Source organism: Condylura cristata, unplaced genomic scaffold (assembly GCF_000260355.1).
Source record: "Condylura cristata isolate star-nosed mole 26May11 unplaced genomic scaffold, ConCri1.0 scaffold00016, whole genome shotgun sequence".
NCBI lineage: Eukaryota > Metazoa > Chordata > Mammalia > Eulipotyphla > Talpidae > Condylura > Condylura cristata.
In genome coordinates, this window is record NW_004567117.1 from 11,622,288 (window position 1) to 11,636,522 (window position 14,235).

Here is a 14,235-nt window from a genome sequence, read left to right on the forward strand (position 1 = left end):
TCACATATATTTTTAAAGATTTATTTATTTATGCTTACAGAACTGGGGTACAGGCCAGAGGTGCAGAGGCAGTGAGAGGTTTCACCAGAGACAGAGTGGGGAGCAGAATAGGCAGATCGAGGAAGTACACTGCTGAGGGGATCAGTGGGAGAGACAGGAGAGGTGTGCACTCTATGTGGGTCACCTCCAGGGCAGGGGATCGAAATTGCACTGAAGCTGCTCCATTGAGCTTCATGGTGCTGCACTTTAACACACTGCATCACCAAGGAGGCCTGAGGCTCACTTTAATAGATTTTTAAAAATGTGTATTGCTTTTATCAAGCAGGGAGGAGCCAACTCCCTTCTTCTAGCAGTGGTCAATGGGGTAGACCACTTTCTTGACACAGTTTCTTTAAAATTTAGATAAGTCTGAAAAGCAGGACCCATTCCACCTGAACCATGTGGACTGAAGGTAATTACTACTGGATGAGAATGTATATTGAACAGGCATTACCAGTGTTTTCATCCTTGACACAGTTATGAAGGAGTCCATACTATCAGGAAATCTCCAAAAGGTAAACTCTTCCATGTGTATACAATTTTGTGTTAAATGTACTTTTTGTCCATCGTTCTCTTAATGTACTACTGGAGGCAAAAATATGCATCTTTCATAAAGAGGCCAAAATAATAAAACAGATGGAAACAATATTAAATGGTAGGGGAGATATTACTATTGGGTGACTAGATGTATAACTATTTCCTCTTCCTTGCTTGCCTCCACTACACTTGGAAAAAGTTACACACAGCTTCCAAGCCTCCACTCAACCAGGTGGCCGTGTGACAGACACAGTTCTGCAATGGATGTTAAGTTCAAGTCTTGGGCAAAACTTTTACTTGCCCCAAAGTGCAGATGTGTTACACCTCACTATTTACCTTTCCCCTCTTCTGAATATGAATATGATTTCTGAAGCTGCAGCAGACACCCCCCTTTCAGAAGTTCTGGTTAAGTGCAATTTATGTTTGTACTACTTTATTTAAGGTCATACTTGGTAAGGCATAGTAAAAATAAAATCTACATAAATTACAGTCCTAATCTATACCTTATTTCTTGCTACAAAGTTATTCTGTTCCCCCAAAAAGTAGTTTTTGCTTGTCATTCTAGACTTCTTCCCCACTTGCTGGCTTATTTGTTCTATATACAATAATTAAGATTTGTACACTAAGCTGAGCTGCCTTTCTACGGTGGTTCAGACAAAATGCACCTGAGTAGGTGAAAACTAGCAATCCTAAGAATGGAGTGGAAACAGAAAGAGCCTGAATCTCAGATAATACCAGGAGGCCCCTGTGCCTGCCCTGGCCTGCATATCTGGAGACTTCTTGTGATGGAAGATAATTAAGTCCAGTTAGGCAGACTTCCTGTGGCTGAAAGGATTTTTATTTTAATAAATTTATTTATTTCGGGCCTCCCTGGTAGCCCAGTGGTTACGTCTCAGGATTACCACTGCAACAGTCTGAATTTGATCCCTGCCAGGGAGGAGACCCACATATGATGCAGCAGACTTCTGTTTTGCCCACTGCTCCCCAGCAGTGTGTTTCAGTAAACCTGCCTGTTCTGCTCCCCACTCTGTCTCTGATGAATGATCTCACACCCACCTCCCTGCACCTCTGGACTACACCCCAGTTCTTCTATGCAAAAATAAATAAAATCTTTAACAAGTTATTTTCTTATATCATTGTCCATTTTATACATATAGTATTTGATTTCTCCCCTCAGGTGAGTCCCCATAGTTCTCCCAGCACTATAACACCTGAGACCCATCACCATTATCCCTTGTGCTCTTTCCCTGTTTTCACTCCTCTCTCCCCAACCCATGCTGTATGACTCTGATCTATGGTTAGCTTCAAGTTTTGTCTTTTCCATGAAAGTATTTTTACTGAGTGCAAATGGAATGAGCCTAGTATTCTGGAAATAATGAAACAAAAGTTATTTCTTATTAATGCATTCATGAAAGTATATACATTATTTTCTTAGGATTGCCTTTTTGCAGATTAAAAACTCACAAAGAAACAATTTAAAATGGTAGAATTTACTTTAATATAATTATATATATTATGCACAGACACTATTTAAAAATAAGCATGTGAACTATAATCATTATAAAACATAAATCCAGCCTTAATTTAATATTATCCAAGTAGAAGTCAGTCTAACACAGTTGCAACTGCCTTTTAAAGTTAGAATACATAAAATATTTAGCATATTGTATTTTATCTTATTTGAGTTTTCACATTATCGTCATTAAGTATAAATATCTTTAGGAATGTGCCAACTTATACATACATTCAAATAAACAAAATCTCTTAATAGTTATTAAAGTACCATTAAATTACCTAAAATGAGTAATCTAAAAAAATACTACCCTAAATTAAAACCCTGAGGAATTAAAATCTGTTTACACAATAGTTTTGGTTAAGTGCAATTTATGTTTGTACTACTTTATTTAAGGTCATACTTGGTAAGGCATAGTAAAAATAAAATCTACATAAATTACAGTCCTAATCTATACCTCATTTCTTGCTACAAAGTTATTCTGTTCCCCCAAAAAGTAGTTTTTGCTTGTCATTCTAGACTTCTTCCCCACTTGCTGGCTTATTTGTTCTATATACAATAGTTAAGATTTGTACACTAAGCTGAGCTGCCTTTCTACGGTGGTTCAGACAAAATGCACCTGAAGAACTACATGGTAGAGAGTTCATGTCCATGCTCAATCATGGCCTGCACAAACTGCTTGAAGACTCGATCCATGTAAGTGGACTGCCTTGGCCAGATTCCTTCCAGAAAACCAATATGGCCTCCATAAGAAGTAAGGACCAAAGCAACATTAGGGTTTTGCTTAGCAGTTTCTATGGGAATAGCTTTGGAAAAAGGAAGGGAGAGGGAAGGAGAGACAAAAAATATAATAATTATCAATTTTCTGTTAATAAAATCATATGCCTCTATCATTTCCATTTCTATAATTCAAAACATCAAAGATAATTTGTATAACATGGCTAAATGGAGTAAGTCTCACTAATTGATATCAACCATGTATATTCTTTTAACAGTTCATGTTTAATATACTGGACCATCAAGTTTAGATTCAATCTAGGTGTTTAATTATAACATAAAATATAGGTCCAATCATGTTTTAAGAAGTTAAAGGTAATTCAAGAAATAGTGAATACTTACACTATATTACATGATTTCCATTTAGGTGTCACAGAAGGGGAAAAAACCTAATGTTATTACTTAGGTGAGAATTATAAATTCACTATGCATGTCTTTAGTTAATTTTACAATTGGTAGATGTACTAAGGATTAAAAATATAACTATGATTTACATAATAAAGACAGATAATAAGAAAGAATAGATTAAATATTCTGAATTGGTAACAATGTTTATCTTTGTTTTGATAAACATGGCGATTCTTTCTTCTTTGTTCTCTGAATTTCTACTTATAATCAGGAAAAAGAAAAACTATTTTGAAAACAACGTTGCTTTATTTAAATAATTTACCAGTCAGAACAGTGTTTTCATTTGCTTTTTAATATCTATCTTGAGTAAAAACTTGAAATGATTTGAGTAAAAGTTTTTTTTAATTTTTTTTCTTCTATGCCTAAAGTTCAAGGAGAAAATGTTTTCACTTAAGATCTGTGATAAATAGATCACAACCTGACTTGACAAGTATTTTAATTTCAGATACTGCTACATGTTATCTCTTTAATGGAGATAACAGAGTTGATGCAATAATTAGACTTCACATCTTGGGCAGAGTCTACGGGTAATTAAAAATAATATCTCCTTACCCTATACCCATCTAATGAAGGAAAGAAAACTGACACACTATGGAAAAATGGGCGTCTTCCAAACTGAGTTGTTGTTTGCACAAATTGTCTGTCTAAATTTGACCTCTCATAACATTCACTGAAAAATAAACTTAGAGACCCTAAAGAAGGCACAGGGAGTGACATCCTTATTTGAAAGGAGGTCTGAACTAACATCCTTAGCCAGCCACACCTAAAAATGATTATCTCCTATCTTGGGATCAAGTGAGAGCTTAAGGGGAAGAACAGGTAAGATGACTGATACTATTTTAGCATTTCTTCTTACATCATACATTAAGGGCTTAGATGTAAAGAACTTCATTTGCTGCTAATGGAATTATTAAAAATTCCAATTCACACTCTGGATGCACTTAGGAATTTCTCATACTGATAGTTATAGTCTTACCAAAAGACAAAAGGCTGTGCCACACTTGAGTCTTGTGACAGATGCTGGCTGCCTGATTCTCAGAATGCAGACAATAGTCCACTATTTCAAAGTGACAAGACTACATTAAGGGCTTGGGAAAGAATAGGGAGTAAAGAATTTAAACTCTGACCAAGTGAAATACTGGCAAACTTTTCTTGATAAAAAGAAGGGTCAATTAAATACAGAAATAGATGGAAAAACATTAACCTTTTTAATCCAAAGAAATGATAGTAAACAAATTACTATGTAATTTATTCACTATTAAATTCACAATTTCATTTTTCTAATTGGTGGGCGAAGGCCACAAGTTCCCACTATGTTAAGTTACCTGTAATGAATTATAAATTACATGATAGAATGTTATCATCTATAGATATAATAGATGATTTTTAAATATACCTTGGGGGATAGTATGAAAAATTCACAATGTAAATATGTTGTGTTTGTACTCACAATAATTTTTAAATGAAACAATTGAAGAAAATTGAAAAAGAAAATTGTATACTATTTAGTGGGTAAATAGGGAACAATTTTTTAAGTTGTTTTGTGAAATTTCATTAAGAAATAACTAGCTGTCAGTCCACTGATCCTTAAGATAGCATGATTATTTCTCATCACCTTACATTGCTTCAATGCATGAACACATGCATAAATATCTCTGTTAGCAAATTCCATTATTTTTGTTTATTGATTTTTTTCTCTGTACCAAATTCAGCATTGCTTGAGTAAAAAGAACAAGAAAGTAACAAGAACAAGAAATTTTGGATTCATTTTCTTTTCCCCAGAATCTAGTGTGAAAAGGACTATTTCCCATCAAATATGACCTTTAATATGGATGTGCTATATTCCTTGAGATGTTCAAGGATGTAATATTTATAAATTCTCAAGTTCTCTTCTAGACTCAAAGGGCCAAAAAATTCCAAAGTATAGGGAACGTTAGGAGGAAAAAGTAACATATTCTGGAGGCAATGTACTCTTCAGGATTATACTGATACTGTAACATAATCTGTCCAAAGAACCATGTTTTTGACAAGAAGGAAAATTTATTTAAAAAAAAAGAACAAGCAAAAAATTGAGTCACAATTTCTGAGACTCTGACAATAGTCTAAGATAAAGGTCTCTACATTGTTAAAGTGATCTGAGACATTTAGATACTAATTTATGAGTAACTATCATTTCCTGTGTTGTGGGAAGGATTACAAGACTGACATTTTATTTCTTATGACTATTTTCTTTAAAAACAATACTTTGAAAACATTTAATTCATTTCAGAATGTATACAAATGTATAAATTAAAATAAAATATGAATTTTACCATGACTGGGTGAGAAAACATCATCCACAGAATTCAGACACAACACTGGAATTCCTACTGATTTCAGTCTGCGATTCGGACTGGCATCAGTATAATAATCATCAATTGTTCGGTATCCAAACATGACTGAAGTGAATCGTTTATCAAACTCTCTGATAGACTTAGCCTGAAATACAAAAAACAGATTATATCTACTCTCGAAATCCAAAGAGGGAATAAATATATCACCTAACTTTCTCTCCTACCTTCATGACATGATCCATGTCAATTTGCTTTACAAACATATGCCGGTGCCTGGAACAAAAGATTTCAAAAGTAAAAAATTAAGTTCATTCCCATCTCAATCATACCTAAAGTACATAATAACTAACTAAACTGAGTATAAGGAACAGAGTTGGTGTATTCCAACAAATACTTACTGAACCAGATATAAAAGTAGTACATTTATATTTGTTCTGAAGACATTTAATTTATTTTTAAAGATTATTTATTTATGCAAACAAGAACTGGGATATAGGTCAGAGGTACAGGGGAATTACAGGGTTCACCAGAGACAGAGTCAGGAGCAGAACAGGCAGATTGACTGAAATACACTGAGGAAAGCAGCAGGTGAGACAGGAGAGATCTGCTGTGCCATGTGGGTCATCACATTCCCTGGCTAGGAATGGAACTTGTGCTGCAACAGCTGTGGATGACTTCATAGTACAGAGACTCAACCCCTTGCACTGACAGGGAGAGGCCCCTGTCTTGAAGACACTTTAAAAGTACTCTTTTCTTAATTGACAAAGAATGAATCTTTTTATAATAAAAAATGTGTTGTTTCATAACAAATTGTGCCAACACACAGCTGGTATTAAAGCAGTTTTGCCAAAAAGAACTTACTTAAGCCAGAAACTTTAACTAGATAAATCACTTAAAGACATTATTTTTTAAATTTTTATACTGAATATTAAAATTTATAATTTTGGCATACTTATTTTTAATAAGTATACAAAATGTTGGCTATTTTTCTTATATAACCAATAATTTAATTTAAAGTCATCTACACTTTTCTTGATACTGGCACCCATTTCAATGACCACCAAAATGATATGATTCTTTAGTATTGCAAGCAATATTTTATAATCACATGTAATTTAATAACAAGGTTAACTTTAATCCAATGTTTAATTTCAATTTACAAGATAACTACAGTTTTCAATAAGAAATGCACATATCAATTCACTTAAATGCATGGATAAAGTCATCAAAATAAACAATTTTTTTTTTTTGCTGTCACATTGATTTAACTGTTAGAAGATATGCAAAAAATTTCAAAAACACCAGTGCATAGACAATATTTTAGTAGCATTAAGAACTGTGAGAGTGGGCCCCCCGTTGGTATAGGGGTTAAGTCTCAGCACTGTCAGCTCTATGTCCAAGTTCTATCCCGTCATGGTTAGCCAGAGGGCTGACCCACATATGGCACAGACCTCTCCTGTCCTACCTGCTGCTCAGCAGTGTATTTCAGTAGATCTGATTATTTTGTTCTTCACTCTGTCTCTAGTGAATCCTCTCATTTCCCACTGACCTCTGGCCCAGTTCTTGTAGGCATAAGTAAATAAAAATATATCTTAAAAAAAAAAAGAAAGAAAGAAAAGAGCTGTAGGAGCTAAGATTATCGAAGTAAAACGGCAGCCTTGTAAATTTCTTTCTTTTTTTGATTTATGAAGAATCGCTATTTTACATTCTTGTTTTTATATAGGAATTCTCTCTTCAGGTGTGTTCACCATAGTTTTCCCAACACCAAAGCACCCACAGTCCTCCACTGAATCTCCTAACTTTCTAAAACCTGCTTAAGCACAGAAGCACAAAGCTTACAAAATCATATCATTCAGCACTGAAAAGCACTTAAAACATTACATACTACCTCAGAGAGAATTAGGAATGGACAAGATTATCTACAAGTAGAAAATCTGGGAAAATCATCCATAATGTTAGTCATACATTTAATTCTAATGATTTAAGTCTTTTGGAATAACCTAGAACAGCAATAAAATTGTGATCTTCAAAAAGGGAGAACATTCTCTAGGGGTTGTACAAGATAATCCATTGGGGTATAGAAAGAAAACACTACAAATTTTTGCTATATTTGCAGCTACTTTCAAGTATTTTACATATATTTACAAAGTGAAAAATATTTTGGTACAGTAGTATATATCTATAATGTATAAATAAATATGCTTATGTTGACAGTTTAAGCCTTTATTATTGTTGGGGTACATAATCCAAAACATTTGCAAACATCAGGTCTTACAGATGACTCACTTATTAACTGAAGACTGAAGGCAAGTGGTCAAATAGTAATTAAAAAGCAGCCAGTTCAGTGGCTTCTCCAATGACTCTGAGCAAGCAAAAGTATTCCAACCAACTGAAAAAGTTGCAGCTGCCCTCAAAGGAGTTTTTGGCCCAATTTTGCCCAGGTAATTTAAAAGTAGCATTCTGAAATGAAAAGAACAGGAAACTCAATGACTAACTCAGGAAACTCAGTTACACCTCTCAAGGCAACCCATTTCTATCTATGGATTTTATACTAACCTTGAAGAAGAAAATATAAAAGAATATTTAAGTTTTCTATCTTGGAAAAACATGTATTTACAATTCTCCCTTATATTAAAATATTTATCTTATAGTTGATAACACTGTGAATAGTGCAAATCATACATTGTAACTTAGATGTATGTCCTTCTCTAAATTAAAAACATGAGAGAAATCTACCTAAGAGAGGTTTTCTTTTCCTTCTTTTCCCCCAAATGATACTAGGGATTTATAATAAATACACAAATCCCTGAACCTCAATTCCCAGCTGAAAAGTTAAATACAGTACTTGAGGGGTGTTTCAGGCAAAGTCTTTCAATAAATATCATAAATGTTTTGGACTTTGCTAATCATATAACCTCTGCTGCAGCTACTCAACTTTATTATTTAAAGTTTGAAAGCAGCTGTAGATGTTATAAAATGAATAGATGTAGACCAATAAAACATTATATATAAATTGAAATTTAAATTTCATACAATTTTCAAATCATGAAAATCTTTTCATTTTTATTTACCCATTTTAAAATAGAATTGTCAGCTCTTGAACTGCACAAAAACAGACAGCTGGCCAAATTTGGCTTTCCAGCTGTGGTTTGCCAACCTGTGGCATAAATGAAAGCACTCCAATGGAGTGGTTTCAATGTGGCTATATATTGGAATCAACCAGGGATTTTTACAACTACTCTGATGCCTTCCCCTGGAGAGGCTAAGTAATAGGTCTGGGTGGCGATTCTAACCACCTAGGCATTCTTGTACCCTCCTGCAAGTCTCAGGAGTTCCCTAGTCTAGAGTCAGACTTTGTGAGTTGTGTCCAAGCAACTGGCCTCTAAAGTAATTTGTTTTCTCTTCCTACTTCTTCCTGTTATCTGTCCTTATCACCTATCAGATATTTTCCCGCTTATTCTACCAATTTTCCTGACTCTATCCTCATTTTATTTGGTAAGAGGAACAAAAATGAAATTTAATCTAATAACAATGTTAGAAGTTTAACATTCCCAAGTAAGAAAAAGTGAACTATCTTATTGCTTCTCATTGTATTTTCTTTTGTTTATTTCTCCAATTGCCAGGCTCTGAAATATGAGAGATATGTGAAATATGTAAAGATTCTCTTCCTTTTTATGCAACTCAGATGGACAACTCACTTGCATGGCAAATTTAGTGAAAATTCAGAAGAAAAGTGAAAAATTGTTTTGGAAAATGACCCTTCATAACAGCTTACACAGTTCTATGATTATATACAATATATGTATATTGTTATATATAGTTCACTAAGTCATTTTTAAAATAAGGCTTATTCTCCTGTAAAGGGTTCATTCTGGGTCCTAGTTTTGGTGACCTTAATTTTTTGGCTGAAAGTCAGAGACTTCTGTGAGGCTAACAACTGGCAAATTGTAAGGGTTTATAGGTAAGCTGTCAGGTATCAAGGACCAAGTAGGTGAGGATAATTCTTGGTTATTACTAAGGAGCCAAATAATATCAAGCCAAAACCCCAGAACCCCAAAATGGTTTTACTCTGACAGGAAAAGGACTATTTTTTTTCACAGTAAAAGAAAAAAGTTTACCAGAGAAAGTTTGAAAGAACTCATGGATTAAACGGGCTTTGGCTCCTAACTCAAACAAACCAAGCAAAAAACAAACTGATAATTGAGGAAATGTGACAAGAACTAAATATTTAGTGACATTTGGGAATTATTGTTAGGTTTGTTCAGTTGTGATAAAGGTGTAGTACAAGGTGGTCTCCAGGAAAAGGGGAAGTTTCAGGTTCCTTGTCACACCCAAAGAAAGATGGAGCAGAGCAGGGAGGAGAAGAATCTGGAGGGTAGACGGAAGAAGGAAGGAAACAGATGGAGAGCAAGAAGGAAACTTGGAAGAGGCTTGTGGAGCAGAGCTATGTAAAGAAACTGTAATTGATCCTGAACTGGTTGGAACAGATGTGGATGAGAGACTCTTGGGGAGGTTAACCATGGCAGTTTAAACTTGGTTTAGATTTTGTTCCTTCAGCTACTATACAGGATACCCCAAGATTGACTTCTAATGGGAAGGCTTGAATACTGAAAACCCTGAAGTGATAAACTTGTAATTAATACATTTCCAAAGTCGTAGGCTTATAGGATGACAACCTGTGATTTCTGCCAGTAACACTCCACATTTTCTTTTGGAGTTTTAGATATTTTTGAGCCTATCGAGTAAAACTGTAGTACATAAGCTATTCCACATGGCCTAATTTTAAAAAACTGTGTCAATATGTTGTCTGTCTGTATGTTCTTTCCTTTTGCCTATTTGCCTTGGCCTCTAGAGGTTACAGACTTGGTATAGATGGTACCTATAGATACTGTTTTTTAAAAAAAGTGCAGTGGAAACTGGTACAAGTGTTTTGAAGAAATATGATCTGGGATAATTTTGCTTAATAGAGACTATCTTGTAATTTAATGGATTGTTATAAAACATATATTATAAAAATGTATTGGGTATAATTTTATCTCTTGTCTGGGTTACTGATGTTGGATACATAATGTCTTTTAAGTGTCAGGAAAATGGGAGTTTGGAAAATTTAAGGTTGACGGGAGGGGGGGAAGAGTCTCCAGCTATGAGGAAAAACTAAAGGTTGTGGTTTGACTGCTGAACTGAGCTAGAACTTTCACAGAGACTAAATATTGTTGTTGCTGCTGTTTTCTGATATTTATGACAAAGATTCCCAAAAAATCTAAATTGAAGTAAAATTTGTTAGTCGTCATTTGGTTGATCAAAGAAAATTGTGTGAAACCTCAGTAGAGCACCCTTTGTACCACCAGGGAGAGCCCTGAGTTGATAATTACTCCACAAAATTTGGCCCTTTCCTTTTGGGAAAAGCATAAGATAAATTCATCCTATTTGTCTTACTTAATGGAGTAAAACTGAAAGAGAAGCATTGTCACTTGGGAAAAAAAAGCAAAACTTTGGCATACACAAAAATGTTAACATTGGTTTTCTGAAACTTTTATAAAATATTTTATATGTATGTAAATTGTCAATTTTGGTTGTTGTCCTGCAATATTGTATACTTCAATGGTTTGATAAACTGCAGAAATTGTTTCTGAAAAAAATTGTTTCTAAAAAATAACCTTAACTAATTCCAACTGATGGAACTTTTGACAGTGAAAATTTCCTACAAAGGACTAAACAAACTGTTGAAGATACCTGATCCTGGTTGGGGGTCTAACTTGTGCTGAAGCAGCTGTGGCCAGCATGGCAGTGCTGTGCTTTAACCCTCTGCACCACCAGGGAGAGCCCTGAGTTGATAATTACTTAAGCTGGGTGATGAGAGTTGATTATTATTGAAGTTGAACAATGAGTATTATAGAGAGTGAGTACCTCTCTCTACTTTTACATATACTTGAATTTTTCATTTTAAAAACTTCCTTCCCAACTCACTGGAAGGCTAAAATCTGACAGGTCTAGAGTGGCATGGGTTCCTTGGCTAGACTCAGTTTTGGCTCTAACCCCCTCCTTGGCCCAGGCATCACAGGTTTGAGGAATACCCCACTCTGTAGGAGCACTAGGCCTAAGGATCTTCAACAGACTATGCTTTTGTCTGTTGCATCTCCAAAAGCCAAAAAAATGTGTCAAGCTGTAAAACACATCCCCAAGTGGGAAGCCCACTTGGGAACATGTCATAGTGCTAGGCAACTGGAAAGGGTGCTTCCTTCAAACAATTTACAAGACATTAATATTCAACCAGAAGCAAAGGCTAATGGTCAAGTTCTGCCTTCAGGCAGATGCTTCAATCCCACATGAATAGGCTTTTCCTGGGAGTTTCTGAATAGAGAATCTAGGCCTGTTTATGTAAGGTCTGGCCTTTAAAGTCAAGAATTTATATGATTCAGGGGAAAAAAGATCAGCAGGCACCCTGTCCTTTAAGGTTCACATTGTAGGGCAATGGAAAGAGAAGCAAAATACTGCCCACTAAGCATAATACTGAGTTTTCTGCTTCGGTTTTCAGCACTGATTCAGATTTCTTCTTTTAGTAGGTCAAGTCAGACCTTCCATGCTAATTTAAGAAATGTATTCTTTTCGTTTACTTTTATATTTATCAGATTCTAAAAAGCTGTAGCTAAAGTCTATTTTCTAGAATCTTTCATTTGTAAAGCCTGTTTGTTTTCAATAAACTCCTAAGATGTTTCAAAAATTGAAATGACAGATAAATCAATTACAAATTCGAGATAATAGATTACTTCCTGTCTCATGTGTTTGCTGAATTAGTACAGGTTTGGGCATATGTTCAGGGAAAGCATAGTGAAAAGCTAGATTATTCACATCACTAGAAAAAAAATAACCCAAACAATTATTAGTAGAAATGAGCCTAAATAAAAACATGGCAAATGGCAAATAAAATTTCCCAAAGGCCTCCAATATAATTGCTAGTAGCAACAAATTACCACACTGGTCATATGCTTAAAGTAAAAGGGAGAGTAAGGGGTTAATAACAAAACCTCATAGTTTCTGGAGAACATTCCAGGGTAGGTCTATTTGCCCAGCAATAACAATAACAAACACCACTGTAGAAAAATGATTTTGAAAACTTCATTAATTTGAAGATAGTATTAAGTAATTATTTCTATGACTGCAAGGATGAAAGTTATGTTACAAATTCAGCTTTCTGAATGGACCAGGAAAACTCAGTTACAGGGATGACGAGGAATACATCAGGGAATGTGAAGGTCAACATCGCAGCTATTTGAGTAGTAGAAATCACTTTCATGGGGTCCAGACAAGCCTTCATGCTCACAGAACCCTGAATGTCTTCAATCCTTTCTACCAGAGGCCAGCGGTCAAAGGAAAATAATAAAATTCACTTATTTTTTTAATTAAAAAAACTGTTAGGTAAAAAAATTAAACATTTATTTCAAAAGTCTATATAGAAGGAGGTAATCCTCTGAAGGAGACATTTTAGAAAGGAAAAACCTTACCCTCCCATTGAAACCCCTGCCGCCAGAAAAGGGGCAGAAGGGAACAGACTGTGTACGTGGTGAATAACTGTCTCCAAATCTTCTGTGTTAGCACAACAATAAGTTCTTGGCGTCTGTAAGTGGTGACAGGTAAAGCACAAAAATTAAAATTGTGAGGTTAATTATTTGTATAACACAGACATGCAAAAAAAAAAAGCAAGTCATAAGTATGAGAAAATAACCTGTTTGCACATACTATTAGAACAGTAGTTTAATCCTTTTCATATCTTGCAGTCCACATATAATTCACAAAGTGAACACTGTCTGAGTTGTCACTAACAAAGAAAGGCGTGATGGAAATAGAGCAAGGTCAATACAAATACCTTTAATTAAACATATATGCAGTACCTAATTCAAATGTGTTCTTCAACTTAACAGGAATAGTCAATTTAAGAAGAAATGTGGAGAATTATACTTTTTTTTTAATAGAGGTTTAAAAAGGTCAGCAAATAAGAAAGGCTTTTCAACAATGCCACAAAAATTGTGGATCAATTTTAACTGGAGAACCATTTTCTCTAGCCTGAGTGCATGCTGTCTAACAATGAAATAGTATGTTTTCCTGGCACTCCCTTCACCCCAGATAAAGCAGTATCTAGTCTACTTATTAAACTTTTTCTTTTACAATAATATATCCATATACTGCCGTGATACACAGCAACATTTAAAATGTAAAATATGTAAAGCTGTTTATACCCCAATACATAATATATTAAACTTATATTTATGTGGACTTCATCAAAAAGCCTCTTTCTAGCAGAAAAGTTTCACAGTTGCTTTAGTTGAGCTGTGGGAGGAGAGGACAATGCAAACCATAGACTATAGGTGAGGGTATATATGAATAAAGTATCTATAAGACAAAATACCTAGCAGTTTGATAAAAAAGGAATCTGGGGGCCCTCCCTGGTGGCGCAGCGGGTTAAAGCACAGCACTGAGAATCTAAAGCCGCTTCTGCATGAGTTCGATTCCCGCCCACCCCGGAGGTGACCACATGGTGTGGCAGACCTCTCCTGACCCGCCCGCTGCTCCCCTCAGCAGTGTACTTCATGGATCTGCCTGTTCTGTTCCCCACTCTGTCTCTGGTGAAGC

General features: G+C 35.0%; 1 protein-coding gene across 1 annotated transcript in view; it reads right to left on the reverse strand.

The window, feature by feature from the left end:
• Positions 1-2,047: 2,047 nt before the first annotated feature.
• ABHD3 (abhydrolase domain containing 3) overlaps positions 2,048-14,235 on the reverse strand; it is a 41,851-nt gene continuing 29,663 nt past the window's right edge. Inside the window, 5 exon segments of the mRNA XM_004683779.2 lie at positions 2,048-2,895; positions 5,587-5,752; positions 5,832-5,880; positions 7,894-8,067; positions 13,110-13,222. Of these exon segments, the coding sequence (XP_004683836.2) occupies positions 2,717-2,895; positions 5,587-5,752; positions 5,832-5,880; positions 7,894-8,067; positions 13,110-13,222 (681 nt within the window). The 3' untranslated portion in view covers positions 2,048-2,716.